The sequence below is a fragment of the Bombina bombina genome, chromosome 6 (assembly GCF_027579735.1).
Source record: "Bombina bombina isolate aBomBom1 chromosome 6, aBomBom1.pri, whole genome shotgun sequence".
Lineage (NCBI taxonomy): Eukaryota > Metazoa > Chordata > Amphibia > Anura > Bombinatoridae > Bombina > Bombina bombina.
In genome coordinates this window covers 9,267,855-9,288,699 of record NC_069504.1, presented here as the reverse complement: position 1 = coordinate 9,288,699, position 20,845 = coordinate 9,267,855, and the positions used below count along the sequence as shown (strand labels likewise).

Sequence of the window (20,845 nt, the reverse complement as noted above, 5' to 3'; positions counted from 1 at the left end):
GTCCACCTTGGTCGCTACCTCTGAAACAGGACCTTCTGATGCAGGGTCCCTTCAAACATCAAAATCTAATTTCTCTGAAGCTGACTGCTTGGAAATTGAACGCTTGATTTTATCAAAACGTGGTTTTTCTGAGTCAGTTATTGATACCTTAATACAGGCTAGGAAGCCTGTTACCAGAAAGATTTACCATAAGATATGGCGCAAATACTTATATTGGTGCGAATCCAAGAGTTACTCATGGAGTAAGGTTAGGATTCCGAGGATATTGTCTTTTCTACAAGAAGGTTTAGAAAAGGGTTTATCCGCTAGTTCCTTAAAGGGACAGATTTCAGCTCTGTCCATTCTTTTACACAAACGTCTGTCAGAAGTTCCGGACGTTCAAGCTTTTTGTCAGGCTTTAGCTAGGATCAAGCCTGTGTTTAAAACTGTTGCTCCACCATGGAGTTTGAACTTAGTTCTTAATGTTTTACAGGGGGTTCCGTTTGAACCCCTTCATTCCATTGATATCAAGTTGTTATCTTGGAAAGTTCTGTTTTTAATGGCGATTTCCTCGGCTCGAAGAGTCTCTGAGTTATCTGCCTTACATTGTGATTCTCCTTATCTGATTTTTCATTCAGACAAGGTAGTTCTGCGTACTAAACCTGGGTTCCTACCTAAGGTGGTCACTAACAGGAATATCAATCAAGAGATTGTGGTTCCATCTTTGTGTCCTAATCCTTCTTCGAAAAAGGAACGTCTGCTACACAATCTAGATGTAGTCCGTGCCCTGAAATTTTATCTACAGGCAACTAAGGATTTTCGACAAACGTCTTCCCTGTTTTTCGTTTATTCTGGTCAGAGGAGAGGTCAAAAAGCTTCGGCTACCTCTCTCTCCTTTTGGCTTCGTAGCATAATACGGTTAGCCTATGAGACTGCTGGACAGCAGCCTCCTGAAAGAATTACAGCACATTGTACTAGAGCTGTGGCTTCCACTTGGGCCTTTAAGAATGAGGCTTCTGTTGAACAGATTTGCAAGGCTGCAACTTGGTCTTCTCTTCATACTTTTTCCAAATTTTCCAAATTTGACACTTTTGCTTCTTCGGAGGCTGTTTTTGGGAGAAAGGTTCTTCAGGCAGTGGTTCCTTCCGTATAAAGAGCCTGCCTGTCCCTCCCGTCATCCGTGTACTTTAGCTTTGGTATTGGTATCCCATAAGTAATGGATGATCCGTGGACTGGATACACTTAACAAGAGAAAACATAATTTATGCTTACCTGATAAATTTATTTCTCTTGTAGTGTATCCAGTCCACGGCCCGCCCTGTCACTTTAAGGCAGGTAATTTTTCCATTAAACTACAGTCACCACTGCACCCTATGGTTTTCCTTTCTCTGCATGTTTTCGGTCGAATGACTGGTAATGGCAGTTAGGGGAGGAGCTATATAGCAGCTCTGCTGGGTGAATCCTCTTGCACTTCCTGTTGGGCAGGAGTTAATATCCCATAAGTAATGGATGATCCGTGGACTGGATACACTACAAGAGAAATAAATTTATCAGGTAAGCATAAATTATGTTATTTTTTTACAAGACATCCCAAAGTATTGATCTAGGCCCATTTTGGTATATTTCATGCCACCATTTCACCGCCAAATGCGATCAAATAAAAAAAAAAAAGTAAAATTTTCTCCAACATAGGTGTGTCCGGTCCACGGCGTCATCCTTACTTGTGGGATATTTTCCTCCCCAACAGGAAATGGCAAAGAGCCCAGCAAAGCTGGTCACATGATCCCTCCTAGGCTCCGCCTTCCCCAGTCATTCTCTTTGCCGTTGCACAGGCAACATCTCCACGGAGATGGCTCAGAGTTTTTTGGTGTTTAAATGTAGTTTTTATTCTTCAATCAAGAGTTTGTTATTTTAAAATAGTGCTGGTATGTACTATTTACTCTGAAACAGAAAAGAGATGAAGATTTCTGTTTGTAAGAGGAAAATGATTTTAGCAACCGTTACTAAAATCGATAGCTGTTTCCACACAGGACTGTTGAGATGAAGTAACTTCAGTTGGGGGAAACAGTGAGCAGACTTTTGCTGCTTGAGGTATGACACATTTCTAACAAGACTCGGTAATGCTGGAAGCTGTCATTTTCCCTATGGGAACCGGTAAGCCATTTTCTTAGTTTAAGTAAAAGAATAAAGGGCTTCATTAGGGCTTAAAAAACTGGTAGACATTTTTCTGGGCTAAAACGATTACTTTACTAAGTATATTTGGCAGATTATTACTTTTAATAGTTGTTAAATCTTGGGGATTGTTTTAATAAAAACGGCAGGCACTGTATTGGACACCTTTTTCACTGGGGGCCTTTTCTAGTCATAGACAGAGCCTCATTTTCGCGCCTCTAATGCGCAGTTGTTTTTGGAAAGCATGGCATGCAGATGCATGTGTGAGGAGCTAAGAACCACAGAAAAAGCTTATAGAAGGCATCATTTGGTATCGTATTCCCCTCTGGGTTTGGTTGGGTCTCAGCAAAGCAGATACCTGGGACTGTATAGGGGTTAAATGTAAAAACGGCTCCGGTTCCGTTATTTTAAGGGTTAAAGCTTTCAAATTTGGTGTGCAATACTTTTAAGGCTTTAAGTTACTGTGGTGAAATTTTGGTGAATTTTGAACAATTCCTTCATACTTTTTCACATATTCAGTAATAAAGTGTTTTCAGTTTAAAATTTAAAGGGACAGTAACGGTTTTATTGTAAAACGTTTTTTGTGCTTTGTTGACAAGTTTAAGCCTGTTTAACATGTCTGAACCATCAGATAAGCTATGTTCTATATGTATGAAAGCCAATGTGTCTCCCCATTTAAATATATGTGATATATTTGTGTCATAATGTCCAAACAAAGTAGGGATAATAATGCCATAGATATGATATTGCCCAAGATGATTCCTCTAATGAGGGGAGTAAGCATGGTACTGCATCATCCCCTTCTGTGTCTACACCAGTTTTGCCCACACAAGAGGCCCCTAGTACATCTAGTGCGCCAATACTTATTACCATGCAACAATTAACGGCTGTAATGGATAATTCTATTGCATGCATTTTTTCCAAAATGCCTACTTATCAGAGAAAGCGCGATTGCTCTGTTTTAAACACTGAAGAGCAAGAGGACGCTGATAATATCTGTTCTGACATACCCTCACACCTATCTGAAGGGGCCATGAGGGAGGTTTTGTCTGATGGAGAAATTTCAGATTCAGGGAAAATTTCTCAACAAGCAGAACCTGATATTGTAACTTTTAAATTTAAATTACAACATCTCCACGCACTACTTAAGGAGGTATTATCTACTCTGGATGATTGTGACAATTTGGTCATTCCAGAGAAATTAGGTAAGATGGACAAGTTCCTAGAGGTTCCGGTGCCCCCCGATGTTTTTCCTATACCCAAGCGGGTGGCGGACATAGTAAATAAGGAGTGGGAAAAGCCCGGCATACCTTTTGTTCCCCCCCCCCCTATATTTAAGAAATTATTTCCTATAGTCGACCCCAGAAAGGACTTATAGCATACAGTCCCCAAGGTCGAGGGGGCGGTTTCTACTCTAAACAAACGCACTTCTATTCCTATAGAAGATGTGCTTTCAAGATCCTATGGATTAAAGGTTAGAGGGTTTGCTTAAAAAGATGTTTGTTCAGCAAGGTTACCTTCTACAACCAATTTCATGCATTGTTCCTGTCACTACAGCTGCGTGTTTCTGGTTCGAAGAACTAGAAAAGTCGCTCAATAAAGAATCTTCGTACGAGGAGGTTTTGGACAGAGTTCAAGCTCTTAAATTGGCTAACTCTTTTATTTTAGATGCCGCTTTGCAATTAGCTAGATTAGCGGCGAATAATTCAGGGTTTGCTATCGTGGCGCGCAGAGCGCTTTTGCTTAACATCCCTTTCAAGGGTAAAACACTGTTTGGCCCTGACTTGAAAGAGATTATTTCAGACATCACTGGGGGAAAGGGCCACGCCCTTCCTCTGGATAGGTCTTTTAAGGCTAAAAATAAGCCAAATTTTCGTCCCTTTCGCAGAAACGGACCAGCCTCAAATGACTAGCAAAGGCCAAATTCATAAGGTTTCAATCAGACATCATGACGACTGTTACATATATCAACCATCAGGGGGTAACAAGGAGTTCCCTGGCGATGGAGGAGCATCCGGGGGAGTGGGAACTCCATCTGGAAATCTTTGCCCAAATAACTCAATTATGGGGCATTCCAGACATGGTTCTGATGGCCTCTCGTCAGAACTTCATGGTCCCTTGTTACGGGTCCAAATCCAGGGATCCCAAGGCGACTCTAATGGATACAATAGTAGCACCTTGGATCTTCAACCTAGCTTATGTATTCCCACCGTTTCCTCTCATTCCCAGGCTGGTAGCCAGGATCAATCTGGAGAGGGCTTCGGTGATCTTGATAGTTCCTGTGTGGCCACGCAGGACTTGGTATGCAGACCTGGTGAATGTGTCATCGGCTCCACCATGAAAGCTACCTTTGAGACAGGACCTTCTTATTCAGGGTCCATTCGAACATCCGAATCTGGTTTTCCTCCAACTGACTGCTTGGAGTTTGAACGCTTGATTTTATCAAAGCGTGGGTTTTCAGATTCTGTAATAGATACTCTTATTCAGGCTAGAAAGCCTGTAACTACCTGGAGTCTTAATCTAGTTCTTTCAGTTCTTCAAGGGGTTCCGTTTGAACCCTTACATTCCGTAGATATTAAGTTATTATCTTGGAAAGTTTTGTTTTAGGTTGCAATTTCTTCCGCTAGAAGAGTTTCTGAGTTATCTGCTCTGCAGTGTTCTCCGCCCTATCTGGTCCATGCAGATAAGGTGGTTTTACGTACTGAGCCTGGTTTTCTTCCGAAGGTTGTTTCCAACAAAAATATTAACCAGGAGATAGTTGTACCTTCTTTGTGTCCGAATCCAGTTTCATAGAAGGAACGTTTGTTACACAATTTGGACGTTGTCCGTGCTCTAAAATCCTATTTAGAGGCTACTGAAGATTTTAGACAAACATCTTCTTTGTTTGTTGTTTATTCTGGTTAAAGGAGAGGTAAAAAAGCAACTTCTACCTCTCTTTCCTTTTGGTTTAAAAGCATCATCAGATTGGCTTTTGAGACTGCCGGACGGCAGCCTCCTGAAAGTATCACAGCTCACTCCACTAGGGCTGTGGCTTCCACATGGGCCTTCAAGAATGAGGTTCCTGTTGACCAAATTTTTTAAATTATATACTTTTGCTTCTTCGGAGGCTATTTTTGGGAGAAAGGTTTTGCAAGCCGTGGTGCCTTCCGTTTGGGTGACCTGATTTGCTCCCTCCCTTCATCCGTGTCCTAAAGCTTTGGTATTGGTTCCCACAAGTAAGGATGACGCCGTGGACCGGACACACCTATGTTGGAGAAAACAGAATTTATGCTTACCTGATAAATTACTTTCTCCAACGGTGTGTCCGGTCCACGGCACGCCCTGGTTTTTTAATCAGGTCTAATGAATTATTTTCTCTAACTACAGTCACCACGTTACCATATGGTTTCTCCTATATATATTTCCTCCTGTCCGTCGGTCGAATGACTGGGGTAGGCGGAGCCTAGGAGGGACTATATGGCCAGCTTTGCTGGGCTCTTTGCCATTTCCTGTTGGGGAGGAGAATGTTCCACAAGTAAGGATGACGCCGTGGACCGGACACAACGTTGGAGAAAGTAATTTATCAGGTAAGCATAAATTCTGTTTTTCCAAATTTTAGGTTTCTCACTGAAATCATTAACAAACATTTTGTGCAATTATGGCACAAATGGTTGTAAATGCTTCTCTGGGATCCCCTTTGTTCAGAAATAGCAGACATATATGGCTTTGGCGTTGTTTTTAAGTAATTAGAAGTCCGCTAAATGCTGCTGCACACCACAAGTGTATTATGCTCAGCAGTGCAGGGGTTAATTAGGGAACTTGTAGGGAGCTTGTAGGGTTAATTTTAGCTTTAGTGTAGTGTAGTAGACAACCCCAAGTATTGATCTAGGCCCATTTTGGTATATTTCAGGCCACCATTTCACCGCCAAATACGATTAAATTAAAAAAAATAGTCAACTTTTTCACAAACTTTAGGTTTCTCACTGAAATTATTTAGAAACAACTTGTGCAATTATGGTACAAATGGTTGTAAATGATTCTCTGGGATCCCCTTTGTTCAGAAATAGCAGACATATATGGCTTTGGTGTTGCTTTTTGGTAATTAAAAGGCCGCTAAATGCCACTGCGCACAAAACGTGAATTATGCCCAGCAGTGAAGGGGTTAATTAGGTAGCTTGTAGGGAGCTTGCAGGGTTAATTTTAGCTTTAGTGTAGAGATCAGCTTCCCACCTGACACATCAGACCCCCTGATCCCTCCCATAGAGCTCTCTTCCCTCCCCCACCCCACAATTGTCCCCGCCATCTTAAGTACTGGCAGAAAGTCTGCCAGTACTAAAATAAAAGGTTTTTTTTTTTTACTTTTTTTTTTTTAAGCATATTTACATATGCTGCTATGTAGGATCCCCCCTTAGCCCCCAACCTCTCTGATCCCCCCCCAAAACAGCTCTCTACCCCCCCCCTGCCTTATTGGGGGCCATCTTGGGTACTGGCAGCTGTCTGCCAGTACCCAGTTTGCATATAAAAATGTTTTTTTTAAATTTATTTTAGTTTTTTCTGTAGTGTAGCTCCCCCCCCCCAGATCAATCCCCCACCCCCTCCCAGATCCCTTAGATGAGTTCCATTACATTTTTTTTATTATTATTTTTTACAATAATATCCAAAAGTTTCTGTAGTGTAAGCGGTTCCCACCCGCTCCCTCCCTGTGCACGCGCCCTCCCGCCGCCCCCTGTGCACGCGCGCGCGCGCCTGTGCGCGCCCCCGGCGATCCCGCCCCCGATCCCGCCCCCCTCTCTGACTAAGAAGCCATCGATGGCCGCCCACCCACCTCCCATTTACGCTCCCACCCACCAATGAATGCGGCCATCGATGTCCGGTGCAGAGAGGGCCACAGAGTGGCTCTCTCTGCACCGGAGGGGCAAAAATTGTTATTGCAGGATGCCTCGATATCGAGGCATCCTGCAATAACCGGAAAGCAGCTGGAAGTGATCAGGATCGCTTCCAGCTGCTTTCCAAACCGAGGACGTGCAGGGTACGTTCTTGGTCGTTAAGTGACTTTTTTAAGAGGACGTACCCTGCACGTCCTCGGTCGTTAAGGGGTTAAAAAGATAAATAATCCCTTTATTACCCATTCCCTAGTTTTGAACAGAAGCACGGTTATATTAATATACTTTTTTACCTCTGTGATTGCCTTGTGTCTAAGCCTCTGCAGACTGCCCCCTTATTTTAGTTCTTTGGACAGACTTGCATTTTAGCCAATCGGTGCTGACTCATAACAATGTTGTCTATATAGCACACATGAACTAGCACTGTCTAGCACTGTCTAGCTGTGAAAAACTGTCAAAATGCACTGAGATAAGAGGCAGCCTTCAAGGTCTTAGAAATTAGCATATGAGCCTACCTAGGTTTAGTTTTCAACTAAGAATACTAAGAGAACAAAGCAAAATTAATAATAAAAGTACATTGGAAAGCTGTTTAAAATGACATGCCCTATCTGAATCATGGAAGTTTAATTTTCACTAGACTGTCCCTTTAAGCCTCTTCTGTTTGCTGACACTTCTGGGTTTCTGGGGCTTCCTCGGGCGATGCTGAGCCCTAGATCACCAGGAATTAGGTGAGAGAGCCACGTCTCGTGGTCGCCATGCACTTGAGGGGTTAATGACCTGATAAAGCTAATTCATTTCTTATTAAAGGTGGAAACTTATGGCCAGAGAATTGCAGATCTGGAGAACAAATATTGTGAGAAAGTAAAGGAAATGCAGCTTCTTCAGTCGGAGTTCAGAATGATCAAAGAATTTCGTAGACGGAAAATGGAATTGGAGAAAGAACTTGACGAAGTAAGAAATTCCCTGCTTGGTATCACCCGCCTCATTCCCTGCTTGGTATCACCCGCCTCATTCCCTGCTCTGTATCACCCGCCTCATTCCCTGCTCTGTATCACCCGCCTCATTCCCTGCTCTGTATCACCCGCCTCATTCCCTGCTCTGTATCACCCGCCTCATTCCCTGCTCTGTATCACTCGCCTCATTCCCTGCTTGGTATCACCCGCCTCATTCCCTGCTCTGTATCACCCGCCTCATTCCCTGCTCTGTATCACCCGCCTCATTCCCTGCTCTGTATCACTCGCCTCATTCCCTGCTCTGTATCACCCGCCTCATTCCCTGCTCTGTATCACCCGCCTCATTCCCTGCTCTGTATCACTCGCCTCATTCCCTTCTCGGTATCACCCGCCTCATTCCCTGCTCTGTATCACCCGCCTCATTCCCTGCTCTGTATCACTCGCCTCATTCCCTGCTCTGTATCACCCGCCTCATTCCCTGCTCTGTATCACCCGCCTCATTCCCTGCTCTGAATCACTCGCCTCATTCCCTGCTCTGTATCACCCGCCTCATTCCCTGCTCTGTATCACCCGCCTCATTCCCTGCTCTGTATCACCCGCCTCATTCCCTGCTCTGTATCACCCGCCTCATTCCCTGCTCTGTATCACCCGCCTCATTCCCTGCTCTGTATCACCCGCCTCATTCCCTGCTCGGTATCACCCGCCTCATTCCCTGCTCGGTATCACCCGCCTCATTCCCTGCTCTGTATCACCCGCCTCATTCCCTGCTCTGTATCACCCGCCTCATTCCCTGCTCGGTATCACCCGCCTCATTCCCTGCTCTGTATCACCCGCCTCATTCCCTGCTCTGTATCACCCGCCTCATTCCCTGCTCGGTATCACCCGCCTCATTCCCTGCTCGGTATCACCCGCCTCATTCCCTGCTCTGTATCACCCGCCTCATTCCCTGCTCTGTATCACCCGCCTCATTCCCTGCTCGGTATCACCCGCCTCATTCCCTGCTCGGTATCACCCGCCTCATTCCCTGCTCGGTATCACCCGCCTCATTCCCTGCTCGGTATCACCCGCCTCATTCCCTGCTCTGTATCACCCGCCTCATTCCCTGCTCTGTATCACCCGCCTCATTCCCTGCTCTGTATCACCCGCCTCATTCCCTGCTCGGTATCACCCGCCTCATTCCCTGCTCTGTATCACCCGCCTCATTCCCTGCTCTGTATCACTCGCCTCATTCCCTTCTCGGTATCACCCGCCTCATTCCCTGCTCTGTATCACCCGCCTCATTCCCTGCTCTGTATCACCCGCCTCATTCCCTGCTCTGTATCACCCGCCTCATTCCCTGCTCTGTATCACCCGCCTCATTCCCTGCTCTGTATCACTCGCCTCATTCCCTTCTCGGTATCACCCGCCTCATTCCCTGCTCTGTATCACCCGCCTCATTCCCTGCTCTGTATCACCCGCCTCATTCCCTGCTCTGTATCACCCGCCTCATTCCCTGCTCTGTATCACCCGCCTCATTCCCTGCTCTGTATCACTCGCCTCATTCCCTTCTCGGTATCACCCGCCTCATTCCCTGCTCTGTATCACCCGCCTCATTCCCTGCTCTGTATCACCCGCCTCATTCCCTGCTCTGTATCACCCGCCTCATTCCCTGCTTGGTATCACCCGCCTCATTCCCTGCTCTGTATCACCCGCCTCATTCCCTGCTCTGTATCATTCGCCTCATTCCCTGCTCGGTATCACCCGCCTCATTCCCTGCTCTGTATCACTCGCCTCATTCTCTGCTCGGTATCACCAGCCTCATTTCCTGCTCGGTATCACCCGCCTCATTCCCTGCTCTGTATCACTCGCCTCATTCCCTGCTCTGTATCACTCGCCTCATTCCCTGCTCTGTATCACTCGCCTCATTCCCTGCTCGGTATCACCCGCCTCATTCCCTGCTCGGTATCACCCGCCTCATTCCCTGCTCTGTATCACCCGCCTCATTCCCTGCTCGGTGTCACCCGCCTCATTCCCTGCTATGTGTGTTATTACTGACTGACCCGGCCCTACTCTGTGTGTTATTACTGACTGACCCGGCCCTGCTCTGTGTGTTATTACTGACTGACTGACCCGGCCCTGCTTTGTGTGTTATTACTGACTGACCCGGCCCTGCTTTGTGTGTTATTACTGACTGACCCGGCCCTGCTCTGTGTGTTATTACTGACTGACCCGGCCCTGCTCTGTGTGTTATTACTTACTAACCCAGTCCTGCTATGTGTGTTATTACTGACTGATCCGGCCCTGCTCTGTGTGTTATTACTGACTGACCCGGCCCTGCTCTGTGTGTTATTACTGACTGACTGACCTGGCCTTGCTCTATGTGTTATTACTGACTGACTGACCCGGCCCTGCTCTATGTGTTATTACTGACTGACTGACCCGGCCCTGCTCTGTGTGTTATTACTGACTGACCCGGTCCTGCTCTGTGTGTTATTACTGACTGACCTGGCCCTGCTCTGTGAGTTATTACTGACTGACCCGGCCCTGCTCTGTGTGTTATTACTTACTGACCCAGTCCTGCTCTGTGTGTTATTACTGACTGACCGGGACCTGCTCTGTGTGATATTACTGACTGACCTGGCCCTGCTATGTGTGTTATTACTGACTGACCTGGCCTTGCTCTATGTGTTATTACTGACTGACTGACCCGGCCCTGCTCTATGTGTTATTACTGACTGACCCGGTCCTGCTCTGTGTGTTATTGCTGACTGACCTGGCCCTGCTCTGTGAGTTATTACTGACTGACTGACCCGGCCCTGCTCTGTGTGTTATTACTGACTGACCGGGACCTGCTCTGTGTGATATTACTGACTGACCTGGCCCTGCTATGTGTGTTATTACTGACTGACCTGGCCCTGCTATGTGTGTTATTACTGACTGACCCGGCCCTGCTCTGTGTGTTATTACTGACTGACCCGGCCCTGCTCTATGTGTTATTACTGACTGACCCGGCCCTGCTCTGTGTGTTATTACTGACTGACCCGGCCCTGCTCTATGTGTTATTACTGACTGACCCGGCCCTGCTCTGTTTGTTATTACTGACTGAGCCAGCCCTGCTCTGTGTGTTATTACTGACTGACTGACCCGGCCCTCCTCTGTGTCTGCTCTGTGTGTTATTACTGACTGACCGGGACTTGCTCTGTGTGTTATTACTGACTGACCTGGCCCTGCTATGTGTGTTATTACTGACTGACCCGGCCCTGCTATGTGTGTTATTACTGACTGACCCGGCCCTGCTCTGTGTGTTTTTGTTGACTGACCCGGCCCTGCTATGTGTGTTATTACTGACTGACCCGGCCCTGCTCTGTGTGTTATTACTGACTGACCCAGCCCTGCTCTGTGTGTTGTTACTGACTGACCTGGCCCTGCTATGTGTGTTATTACTGACTGACCCGGCCCTGCTCTGTGAGTTATTACTGACTGACCCGGCCCTGCTCTGTGTGTTATTACTGACTGACCCGGCCCTGCTCTATGTGTTATTACTGACTGACCCGGCCCTGCTCTATGTGTTATTACTGACTGACTCTGCCCTGTTCTGTGTGTTATTACTGACTGACTGACCCGGCCCTGCTCTGTGTGTTATTACTGACTGACTGACCCGGCCCTACTCTGTGTGTTATTACTGACTGACCCGGCCCTGCTCTATGTGTTATTACTTACTGACCCGGCCCTGCTCTGTGTGTTATTACTGACTAACCCAGCCCTGCTCTGTGTGTTATTACTGACAGACCCGGCCCTGGTCTGTGTGTTATTACTGACTGACCCGGCCCTGTTCTATGTGTTATTACTGACTGACCCGGCCCTGCTCTGTGTGTTATTACTGACTGAGCCAGCCCTGCTCTGTGTGTTATTACTGACTGACTGACCTGGCCCAGCTCTGTGTGTTATTACTGACTGACCCGGCCCTGCTATGTGTGTTATTACTGACTGACCCGGCCCTGCTCTGTGTGTTTTTGCTGACTGACCCGGCCCTGCTATGTGTGTTATTACTGACTGACCCGGCCCTGCTCTGTGTGTTATTACTGACTGACCCAGCCCTGCTCTGTGTGTTGTTACTGACTGACCTGGCCCTGCTATGTGTGTTATTACTGACTGACCCGGCCCTGCTCTGTGAGTTATTACTGACTGACCCGGCCCTGCTCTGTGTGTTATTACTGACTGACCCGGCCCTGCTCTATGTGTTATTACTGACTGACCCGGCCCTGCTCTATGTGTTATTACTGACTGACCCGGCCCTGCTCTGTGTGTTATTACTGACTGACCCGGCCCTGCTCTATGTGTTATTACTGACTGACTCGGCCCTGCTCTGTGTGTTATTACTGACTGACTGACCCGGCCCTGCTCTGTGTGTTATTACTGACTGACTGACCCGGCCCTACTCTGTGTGTTATTACTGACTGACCCGGCCCTGCTCTGTGTGTTATTACTGACTGACTGACCTGGCCCTGCTCTGTGTGTTATTACTGACTGACCCGGCCCTGCTCTGTGTGTTATTACTGACTGACCTGGCCCTGCTCTGTGAGTTATTATTGACTGACCCGGCCCTGCTCTGTGTGTTATTACTGACTGACCCGGCCCTGCTCTATGTGTTATTACTGACTGACCCGGCCCTGCTCTGTGTTTTATTACTGACTGAGCCGGCCCTGTTAATGTGTTATTAATGACTGACCCTGCCCTGCTCTGTGTGTTATTACTGACTGACCCGGCCCTGCTCTGTGTGTTATTACTGACTGACCCGGCCCTGCTATGTGTGTTATTACTGACTGACCCGGCCCTGCTCTGTGTGTTATTACTGACTGACTGACCCGGCCCTGCTCTGTGTGTTATTACTGACTGACCCGGCCCTGCTCTGTGTGTTATTACTGACTGACTGACCCGGCCCTGCTCTGTGTGTTATTACTGACTGACCTGGCCCTGCTCTGTGTGTTATTACTGACTGACCTGGCCCAGCTCTGTGTGTTATTACTGACTGACCCGGCCCTGCTATGTGTGTTATTACTGACTGACCCGGCCCTGCTCTGTGTGTTATTACTGACTGACCCGGCCCTGCTCTGTGTGTTATTGCTGACTGACCTGGCCCTGTTCTGTGTGTTATTGCTGACTGACCCGGCCCTGCTCTGTGTGTTATTGCTGACTGACCAGGCCCTGCTCTGTGTGTTATTACTGACTGACCCGGCCCTGCTCTGTGTGTTATTACTGACTGACCCGGCCCTGCTCTATGTGTTATTACTGACTGACCCGGCCCTGCTCTATGTGTTATTACTTATTGACCTGGCCCTGCTCTGTGTGTTATTACTGACTAACCCGGCCCTGCTCTGTGTGTTATTACTGACAGACCCGGCCTTGCTCTGTGTGTTATTACTGACTGACCCGGCCCTGTTCTATGTGTTATTACTGACTGACCCAGCCCTGCTCTGTGTGTTATTACTGACTGACCCGGCCCTGCTCTGTGTGTTATTACTGACTGACCCGGCCCTGCTGTGTGTGTTATTACTGACTGACTGACCCGGCCCTGCTCTGTGTGTTATTACTGACTGACTGACCCGGCCCTGCTGTGTGTGTTATTACTGACTGACTGACCCGGCCCTGCTGTGTGTGTTATTACTGACTGACTGACCCGGCCCTGCTCTGTGTGTTATTACTGACTGACCCGGCCCTGCTCTGTGTGTTATTACTGACTGACTGACCCGGCCCTGCTCTGTGTGTTATTACTGACTGACCAGGCCCTGCTCTGTGTGTTATTACTGACTTACCTGGCCCTGCTCTGTGTGTTACTACTGACTGACCCGGCCCTGCTCTGTGTGTTATTACTGACTGACTGACCCGGCCCTCCTCTGTGTCTGCTCTGTGTGTTATTACTGACTGACCGGGACTTGCTCTGCGTGTTATTACTGACTGACCTGGCCCTGCTATGTGTGTTATTACTGAGTGTCCCGGCCCTGCTATGTGTGTTATTACTGACTGACCCGGCCCTGCTCTGTGTGTTTTTGCTGACTGACCCGGCCCTGCTATGTGTGTTATTACTGACTGACCCGGCCCTGCTCTGTGTGTTATTACTGACTGACCCAGCCCTGCTCTGTGTGTTGTTACTGACTGACCTGGCCCTGCTATGTGTGTTATTACTGACTGACCCGGCCCTGCTCTGTGAGTTATTACTGACTGACCCGGCCCTGCTCTGTGTGTTATTACTGACTGACCCGGCCCTGCTCTATGTGTTATTACTGACTGACCCGGCCCTGCTCTGTGTGTTATTACTGACTGACCCGGCCCTGCTCTATGTGTTATTACTGACTGACTCGGCCCTGCTCTGTGTGTTTTTACTGACTGACTGACCCGGCCCTGCTCTGTGTGTTATTACTGACTGACTGACCCGGCCCTACTCTGTGTGTTATTACTGACTGACCCGGCCCTGCTCTGTGTGTTATTACTGACTGACTGACCTGGCCCTGCTCTGTGTGTTATTACTGACTGACCCGGCCCTGCTCTGTGTGTTATTACTGACTGACCTGGCCCTGCTCTGTGAGTTATTACTGACTGACCCGGCCCTGCTCTGTGTGTTATTACTGACTGACCCGGCCCTGCTCTATGTGTTATTACTGACTGACCCGGCCCTGCTCTGTGTGTTATTACTGACTGAGCCGGCCCTGTTCTGTGTGTTATTACTGACTGACTGACCTTGCCCTGCTCTGTGTGTTATTACTGACTGAGCCGGCCCTGTTCTGTGTGTTATTACTGACTGACCTGGCCCTGCTCTATGTGTTATTACTGACTGACCCGGCCCTGCTATGTGTGTTATTACTGACTGACCCGGCCCTGCTCTGTGTGTTATTACTGACTGACCCGGCCCTGCTCTGTGTGTTATTTCTGACTGACCGGGCCCTGCTCTGTGTGTTATTACTTACTGACCCGGCCCTGCTCTATGTGTTATTACTGACTGACCCGGCCCTGCTCTGTGTGTTATTACTGACTGACCCGGCCCTGCTCTATGTGTTATTACTGACTGACCCGGCCCTGCTCTGTGTGTTATAACTGACTGACCCGGCCCTGCTCTGTGTGTTATTACTGACTGACCCGGCCCTGCTCTATGTGTTATTACTGACTGACCCTGCCCTGCTCTGTGTGTTATTACTGACTGACTCGGCCCTGCTCTGTGTGTTATTACTGACTGACCCGGCCCTGCTCTGTGTGTTATTACTGACTGACCCGGCCCTGCTATGTGTGTTATTACTGACTGACCCAGCCCTGCTCTGTGTGTTGTTACTGACTGACCTGGCCCTGATATGTGTGTTATTACTGACTGACCCGGCCCTGCTCTATGTGTTATTAATGACTGACCCTGCCCTCCTCTGTGTGTTATTACTGACTGACCCGGCCCTGCTCTGTGTGTTATTACTGACTGACCCGGCCCTGCTATGTGTGTTATTACTGACTGACCCGTCCCTGCTCTATGTGTTATTACTGACTGACCCGGCCCTGCTCTGTGTGTTATTACTGACTGACCCGGCCCTGCTCTGTGTGTTATTACTGACTGACTGACCCGGCCCTGCTCTGTGTGTTATTACTGACTGACCCAGCCCTGCTCTGTGTGTTATTACTGACTGACCCGGCCCTGCTCTGTGTGTTATTACTGACTGACCCGGCCCTGCTCTATGTGTTATTACTGACTGACTCGGCCCTGCTCTGTGTGTTTTTACTGACTGACTGACCCGGCCCTGCTCTGTGTGTTATTACTGACTGACTGACCCGGCCCTACTCTGTGTGTTATTACTGACTGACCCGGCCCTGCTCTGTGTGTTATTACTGACTGACTGACCTGGCCCTGCTCTGTGTGTTATTACTGACTGACCCGGCCCTGCTCTGTGTGTTATTACTGACTGACCTGGCCCTGCTCTGTGAGTTATTACTGACTGACCCGGCCCTGCTCTGTGTGTTATTACTGACTGACCCGGCCCTGCTCTATGTGTTATTACTGACTGACCCGGCCCTGCTCTGTGTGTTATTACTGACTGAGCCGGCCCTGTTCTGTGTGTTATTACTGACTGACTGACCTTGCCCTGCTCTGTGTGTTATTACTGACTGAGCCGGCCCTGTTCTGTGTGTTATTACTGACTGACCTGGCCCTGCTCTATGTGTTATTACTGACTGACCCGGCCCTGCTATGTGTGTTATTACTGACTGACCCGGCCCTGCTCTGTGTGTTATTACTGACTGACCCGGCCCTGCTCTGTGTGTTATTTCTGACTGACCGGGCCCTGCTCTGTGTGTTATTACTTACTGACCCGGCCCTGCTCTATGTGTTATTACTGACTGACCCGGCCCTGCTCTGTGTGTTATTACTGACTGACCCGGCCCTGCTCTATGTGTTATTACTGACTGACCCGGCCCTGCTCTGTGTGTTATAACTGACTGACCCGGCCCTGCTCTGTGTGTTATTACTGACTGACCCGGCCCTGCTCTGTGTGTTATTACTGACTGACTCGGCCCTGCTCTGTGTGTTATTACTGACTGACCCGGCCCTGCTCTGTGTGTTATTACTGACTGACCCGGCCCTGCTATGTGTGTTATTACTGACTGACCCAGCCCTGCTCTGTGTGTTGTTACTGACTGACCTGGCCCTGATATGTGTGTTATTACTGACTGACCCGGCCCTGCTCTATGTGTTATTAATGACTGACCCTGCCCTCCTCTGTGTGTTATTACTGACTGACCCGGCCCTGCTCTGTGTGTTATTACTGACTGACCCGGCCCTGCTATGTGTGTTATTACTGACTGACCCGTCCCTGCTCTATGTGTTATTACTGACTGACCCGGCCCTGCTCTGTGTGTTATTACTGACTGACCCGGCCCTGCTCTGTGTGTTATTACTGACTGACTGACCCGGCCCTGCTCTGTGTGTTATTACTGACTGACCCAGCCCTGCTCTGTGTGTTATTACTGACTGACTGACCCGGCCCTGCTCTGTGTGTTATTACTGACTGACCCGGCCCTGCTCTGTGTGTTATTACTGACTGACCTGGCCCAGCTCTGTGTATTATTTCTGACTGACCCGGCCCTGCTATGTGTGTTATTACTGACTGACCCGGCCCTGCTCTGTGTGTTATTACTGACTGACCCAGCCCTGCTCTGTGTGTTATTGCTGACTGACCTGGCCCTGCTCTGTGTGTTATTGCTGACTGACCCGGCCCTGCTCTGTGTGTTATTGCTGACTGACCCGGCCCTGCTCTGTGTGTTATTACTGACTGACCCGGCCCTGCTCTGTGTGTTATTACTGACTGACCCGGCCCTGCTCTATGTGTTATTACTGACTGACCCGGCCCTGCTCTATGTGTTATTACTTACTGACCCGGCCCTGCTCTGTGTGTTATTACTGACTAACCCGGCCCTGCTCTGTGTGTTATTACTGACAGACCCGGCCCTGCTCTGTGTGTTATTACTGACTGACCCGGCCCTGTTCTATGTGTTATTACTGACTGACCCAGCCCTGCTCTGTGTGTTATTACTGACTGACCCGGCCCTGCTCTGTGTGTTATTACTGACTGACCCGGCCCTGCTGTGTGTGTTATTACTGACTGACTGACCCGGCCCTGCTCTGTGTGTTATTACTGACTGACTGACCCGGCCCTGCTGTGTGTGTTATTACTGACTGACCCGGCCCTGCTGTGTGTGTTATTACTGACTGACTGACCCGGCCCTGCTCTGTGTGTTATTACTGACTGACCCGGCCCTGCTCTGTGTGTTATTACTGACTGACTGACCCGGCCCTGCTTTGTGTGTTATTACTGACTGACCCGGCCCTGCTCTGTGTGTTGTTACTGACTGACCCGGCCCTGCTCTGTGTGTTATTACTGACTGACCCGGCCCTGCTCTGTGTGTTATTACTGACTGACTGACCCGGCCCTGCTCTGTGTGTTATTACTGACTGACCCGGCCCTGCTCTGTGTGTTATTACTGACTGACTGACCCGGCCCTGCTCTGTGTGTTATTACTGACTGACCCGGCCCTGCTCTGTGTGTTATTACTGACTGACCCGGCCCTGCTCTGTGTGTTATTACTGACTTACCTGGCCCTGCTCTGTGTGTTATTACTGACTGACCCGGCCCTGCTCTGTGTGTTATTACTGACTTACCTGGCCCTGCTCTGTGTGTTATTACTGACTGACCCGGCCCTGCTCTGTGTGTTATTACTGACTGACCCGGCCCTGCTGTGTGTGTTAGACACTAATCTGTATGTCTCTGACTATTTGTTAATTCTTTCTGTATCTGCATTTTGCCATTGCAGGTGAAAGAGAATTTGCGCCGAACCAACAAGGAACACACAGATGCTCTGAGCAGTGCTGAGCGACGCTTCCTAGAGGAGAAGGTAAATAAACCCATCCCCCCAGTATATATTTAATATGCACGTGCATTAGTGCGCTGAGTGCCGATGCACATACAGATCATTTGATGTAATATAAGTGCAAGGGAACGTGATGTCACAATTTGTTCGTTTTTATTCACTGGTCTCTGAGCCCTTTGGCTCTTAACACCATGAACTGGCAAAGGCATCAGTATTTGTAGACATGTTCTAGACACAGCTGCAGTGCACGTGTACAGGAACCTGTATGTAATCTAGACACAGCTGCAGTGCACGTGTGCAGGAGCCTGTATGTAATCTAGACACAGCTGCAGTGCACGTGTGCAGGAGCCTGTATGTAATCTAGACACAGCTGCAGTGCACGTGTATAGGAGCCTGTATGTTATCTAGACACAGCTGCAGTGCACGTGTACAGGAGCCTGTATGTAATCTAGACACAGCTGCAGTGCAGGTGTGCAGGAGCCTGTATGTAATCTAGACACAGCTGCAGTGCACGTGTGCAGGAGCCTGTATGTAATCTAGACACAGCTGCAGTGCACGTGTGCAGGAGCCTGTATGTAATCTAAACACAGCTGCAGTGCACGTGTACAGGAGCCTGTATGTAATCTAGACACAGCTGCAGTGCACGTGTACAGGAGTCTGTATGTAATCTAGACACAGCTGCAGTGCACGTGTGCAGGAGCCTGTATGTAAACTAGACACAGCTGCAGTGCACGTGTACAGGAGCCTGTATGTAATCTAGACACAGCTGCAGTGCACGTGTGCAGGAGCCTGTATGTAATCTAGACACAGCTGCAGTGCACGTGTGCAGGAGCCTGTATGTAATCTAGACACAGCTGCAGTGCACGTGTGCAGGAGCCTGTATGTAATCTAGACACAGCTGCAGTGCACGTACAGGACCCTGTATGTAATCTAGACACAGCTGCAGTGCACGTGTGCAGGAGCCTGTATGTAATCTAGACACAGCTGCAGTGCACGTACAGGACCCTGTATGTAATCTAGACACAGCTGCAGTGCACGTGTACAGGAGCCTGTATGTAATCTAGACACAGCTGCAGTGCACGTGTACAGGAGCCTGTATGTAATCTAGACACAGCTGCAGTGCACGTGTACAGGAGCCTGTATGTAATCTAAACACAGCTGCAGTGCACGTGTACAGGAGCCTGTATGTAATCTAGACACAGCTGCAGTGCACGTGTACAGGAGCCTGTATGTAGTCTAGACACGTGTGCAATGCACGTGCACTGGGCTAGTAGCCCTGCATAACATGTCATAGCAGTTTGTCACAGTTTTCTTTTTTTTAACAAGAAATAAACTAAATCAATTTCATTTTTATCCATGTCGTGAACCTCCTGACCCTGTGACATGCTATCTACTTACCGTATTTAGTATCACAGGATAATCACACGTGCACTCTAGCTGTGTCCTGTAACTAACACACGTTATATCCTGACCCTGTGACATGCTATCTACTTACCGTATTTAGTATCACAGGATAATCACACGTGCACTCTAGCTGTGTCCTGTTACTAACACACGTTATATCCTCACCCTGTGACATGCTATCTACTTACCGTATTTAGTATCACAGGATAATGACACGTGCACTCTAGCTGTGTCCTGTTACTAACACACGTTATATCCTGACCCTGTGACATGCTATCTACTTACAGTATTTAGTATCACAAGATAATCACACGTGCACTCTAGCTGTGTCCTGTTACTAACACACACGTTATATCCTGACCCTGTGACATGCTATCTACTTACCGTATTTAGTATCACAGGATAATCACACGTGCACTCTAGCTGTGTCCTGTTACTAACACACGTTATATACTGACCCTGTGACATGCTATCTACTTACAGTATTTAGTATCACAGGATAATCACACGTGCACTCTAGCTGTTTCCTGTTACTAACGCACACGTTATATCATGACCCTGTGACATGCTATCTACTTACAGTATTTAGTATCACAGGATAATCACACGTGCACTCTAGCTGTGTCCTGTTACTAACACAAATGTTATATCCTGACCCTGTGACATGCTATCTGCTTACCGTATTTAGTATCACAGGATAATCACACGTGCACTCTAGCTGTGTCCTGTTACTAACACACGTTATATACTGACCCTGTGACATGCTATCTACTTACAGTATTTAGTATCACAGGATAATCACACGTGCACTCTAGCTGTGTCCTGTTACTAACACACATGTTATATCATGACCCTGTGACATGCTATCTACTTACAGTATTTAGTATCACAGGATAATCACACGTGCACTCTAGCTGTGTCCTGTTACTAACACACGTTATATCCTGACCCTGTGACATGCTATCTACTTACAGTATTTAGTATCACAGGATAATCACACGTGCACTCTAGCTGTGTCCTGTTACTAACACACGTTATATCCTGACCCTGTGACATGCTATCTACTTACAGTATTTAGTATCACAGGATAATCACACGTGC

The 20,845-nt window shown here is 48.2% G+C and overlaps 1 protein-coding gene across 1 annotated transcript in view; it reads left to right on the top strand.

Annotated features, from left to right (window-relative positions):
- The window catches only part of BBOF1 (basal body orientation factor 1), a 168,846-nt gene that overhangs the window by 75,100 nt on the left and 72,901 nt on the right, over positions 1–20,845 (top strand). The window contains exons 4-5 of the mRNA XM_053716305.1: positions 7,821–7,964; positions 18,284–18,364. Coding sequence (XP_053572280.1) covers positions 7,821–7,964; positions 18,284–18,364 — 225 coding nt within the window. The remainder of the gene's footprint in view (positions 1–7,820; positions 7,965–18,283; positions 18,365–20,845) is intronic.